Source organism: Sinocyclocheilus rhinocerous, unplaced genomic scaffold (assembly GCF_001515625.1).
Source record: "Sinocyclocheilus rhinocerous isolate Xijiao unplaced genomic scaffold, SAMN03320098_v1.1 scaffold693, whole genome shotgun sequence".
In the NCBI taxonomy this organism is placed as follows: Eukaryota; Metazoa; Chordata; class Actinopteri; order Cypriniformes; family Cyprinidae; genus Sinocyclocheilus; species Sinocyclocheilus rhinocerous.
This window is the reverse complement of record NW_015654933.1, coordinates 393,575-396,529: the sequence shown is the minus strand read 5'-3', so window position 1 is coordinate 396,529 and position 2,955 is coordinate 393,575. Positions and strand designations below refer to the sequence as shown.

General features: G+C 34.4%; 1 protein-coding gene across 1 annotated transcript in view; it reads left to right on the top strand.

Annotated features, from left to right (window-relative positions):
- The first annotated feature begins 934 nt into the window (after positions 1 to 934).
- The window catches only part of LOC107717761 (UV excision repair protein RAD23 homolog B-like), a 40,928-nt gene continuing 38,907 nt past the window's right edge, over positions 935 to 2,955 (top strand). Inside the window, exon 1 of the mRNA XM_016524595.1 lies at positions 935 to 1,186. Coding sequence (XP_016380081.1) covers positions 1,121 to 1,186 — 66 coding nt within the window. The 5' untranslated portion in view covers positions 935 to 1,120. The remainder of the gene's footprint in view (positions 1,187 to 2,955) is intronic.

Genomic DNA, 2,955 nt, shown 5'->3' with positions numbered 1-2,955 from the left:
ACACAATATAAAACAATACAATGAAAACAATACAATGAAAAAAAAATAGTTAATATACAGCACATGGAGAGGCATAAACCTGTAAAAAGACTATTGTAGTACATTTTACAAGAAAATACAATCTCAGTCTTTCTACTTCAAAATTTCACATTTAGTTCAATGTGTTACTTACCATTTTGTGAAAAATTTATATATTGAATGAGATATGCTTACTGTACACGTATGTGTCAAAATATGAAACATCATTATGTATGTTATATAATTGCATGCAGATACTGATTTATATGAAAAATGTTGATTTTAAAATATTGAATTTATTGAAATGTATTGATTTACACCAGATACCTATTAAATACATGAACAACAACAAATAAGAAAAACTATTACAAAATCAGCTATAAAATGATCTTTTAAGCATCTTTTATAATAAGTTATAGAAAAACATTTATTTTTTTTATTATTTCCTTTAAATACCCAGTGTTGGGAAGTAACTAGTAACATGTTACATGTAACAATTTCATTACAAAATAAATTTAATCAGTTACAGTTACTGAGAATAAATGTGTAATTAAATTACGGTTACTTATGAAAATGTTAACGATTACAAAGGGGGTTACATCTGAATATTTTCACACACACACCCACATACAGATTTAGCAGATTTCTTTCATAAATTGCACTACTCTAAAATATGAGACACCAATGTTTCAGGAGGTTAGGACACATGATTGTTTGATAACTGTTTTATTTCCTATTTAGGTTTTATGTATATGCTTTATTTTTTTTCCAAGGCATTGTTAGATGCCAGTGTTTTCTGTCATAACTATGCAAAGATTTGATTTCTTTCCAACACTGTACATACACCTCCTACTTCCTACTTTCTCCTGTAGTCACGGAAAAGCAACAAAAACTCAATTTCCCATCAGCGCTCTCGCTCTTGCAGTGACGCAAACGCGTCGGTGCGCGGCGCATGCGCAGTGCGGCGTAAGGGCGACGTGCCGTCGAGTGTTTACGCGCGTAATGGCGGCGGACAGGCTGTGATGAGCCACGGCGAAAAAAACACAGCCAGCGATCCAGCCCTCGGTCAGTTTCCACAGCGGCGACACAGAAGAACGCGAAAATGCAGATCACGCTGAAAACCCTCCAGCAGCAGACGTTTAAAATCGACATCGACGCGGAGGAGACGGTGAGAGGCGAGCGCGTGAGGGCAGCGCGCGCTGCTAGCGGCTAACGGCTAACAGCTTTCTGCCAGCGATGTCAATAAAACACACTAAAACTCCAGTCAAACCACTCAAATACGCTGTAATTACTCTGTAACTTTAAATGAACTTTAAAGACTCGTTGCTGTTTGCGCTTGGCGCTGTTTACGGAGTTCTGTGAACGTTTTAGCATTAGCACGTTAGCTGCTCATAAAATGAGTTTTTACTTCCACCAAAACAGGTTAAAAGTTGTCTACATGAGACGTAAAAGTAGTGCAGGCACTCCAAAATCTGCATAATCGTCATTTAACCATCGTTATGACTTTTTAGTCGTGCCAGACGGACAGTTAAAGAGTAATTAGTGTTTTAGCAAGTCATGCTGTGGCGTTATAAAGGTTTTAACGCGTGTATGTGTGTTATTAGTGTGTGTGAGAGAGGTGTATATGAACACACACAGACACACACACAGTATGTATCTGCTCCATGATTCATGTGATTTCCAGACACGTGGACTGAAATGACCGAGCTGTATAATTGAACACACGAGGGCTAAACATGTACAAAATGTATTACATGTATTTTCATGAATTCAGTGGTTACAGACAGTTAATGTCTTTATCAGGCTTCTCCGGCTGTGTTTTCTAGATGAACACTTTCTGTTAGATGTGCAGTTGGTTTAGTTTGGCCTCATAGGAACACAGTTCATGACATATCTGCAGCTTCACAGTCACTTTGAATGATATTACAGTGTTATTGAATCTACTTCTACTGTTTGCAGTCATGTGGCATTATCTCAGTCCACTGCTTGGCTTTGTGTTTTGGTCCCAGTTAGTCAGTAAACATAACATTCACTGCAAACTGATGATACTCATGTTAGTCTATTAGTGTGGATGTTTTGGGCATTAAAGGGGTTCTTCACCCATAAATGAAAGTGAGTAAATAATGACAGAATTTTCCTAACTTTCAGTTTCTGTTTCTCATTGACTTTCATACATTAGTATTTTTTCCCATGCTATATGCTCATACACTACCAGTCAAGTTATTGAACAGTAAGATTTGTAATGACTTTAAAGAAGTATCTTCTGCTCACCAAGCCTGCATTTATTTGATCCAAAGTACAGCAAAAACAGTAATATTGTGAAATATTTTTACTGTTTAAAACAGCTGTTTAAATCATGAAAATATGCTGATTTGTTGCTCAAGAAACATTTATTATTATTATCAATATTTAAAACAGTTGAGTGCATTTTTTTCGGGATACTTTGATGAATAGAAAGATCCAAAGATCAGCATTTATCTGAAATAAAAAGCTTTTGTAACATTATACACTATGCCATTCAAAAGCTTGGAGTCAGTATCATTTTTTTAATAGAAATTAATACTTTTATTTAGCAGGGATGCTTTAAATTGATCAAAAGGGATGATAAAGACATTTATAATGTTACAAAATATTTCTATATTTTAGATAAATGCTGTTCTTCTGAACTTTGTATTCATCAAAGAAACCTGAAAAAATTCTACTCGGCTGTTTTCAACAATAATAATAATAATAAATGTTTTTTGAGCAGCAAATCAGCATATCATAATGATTTCTGAAGGATCGTGTGAGTGGAGTAATGATGCTAAAATTCAGCTTTGAAATCACAGGAATAAATTATATTTTAAAATATATTAAAATAGAATATTATTTTGAATAGTAAAAATATTTCACAATATTACTGTTTTTACTGTATTTTGGATCAAATAAATGCAGCCT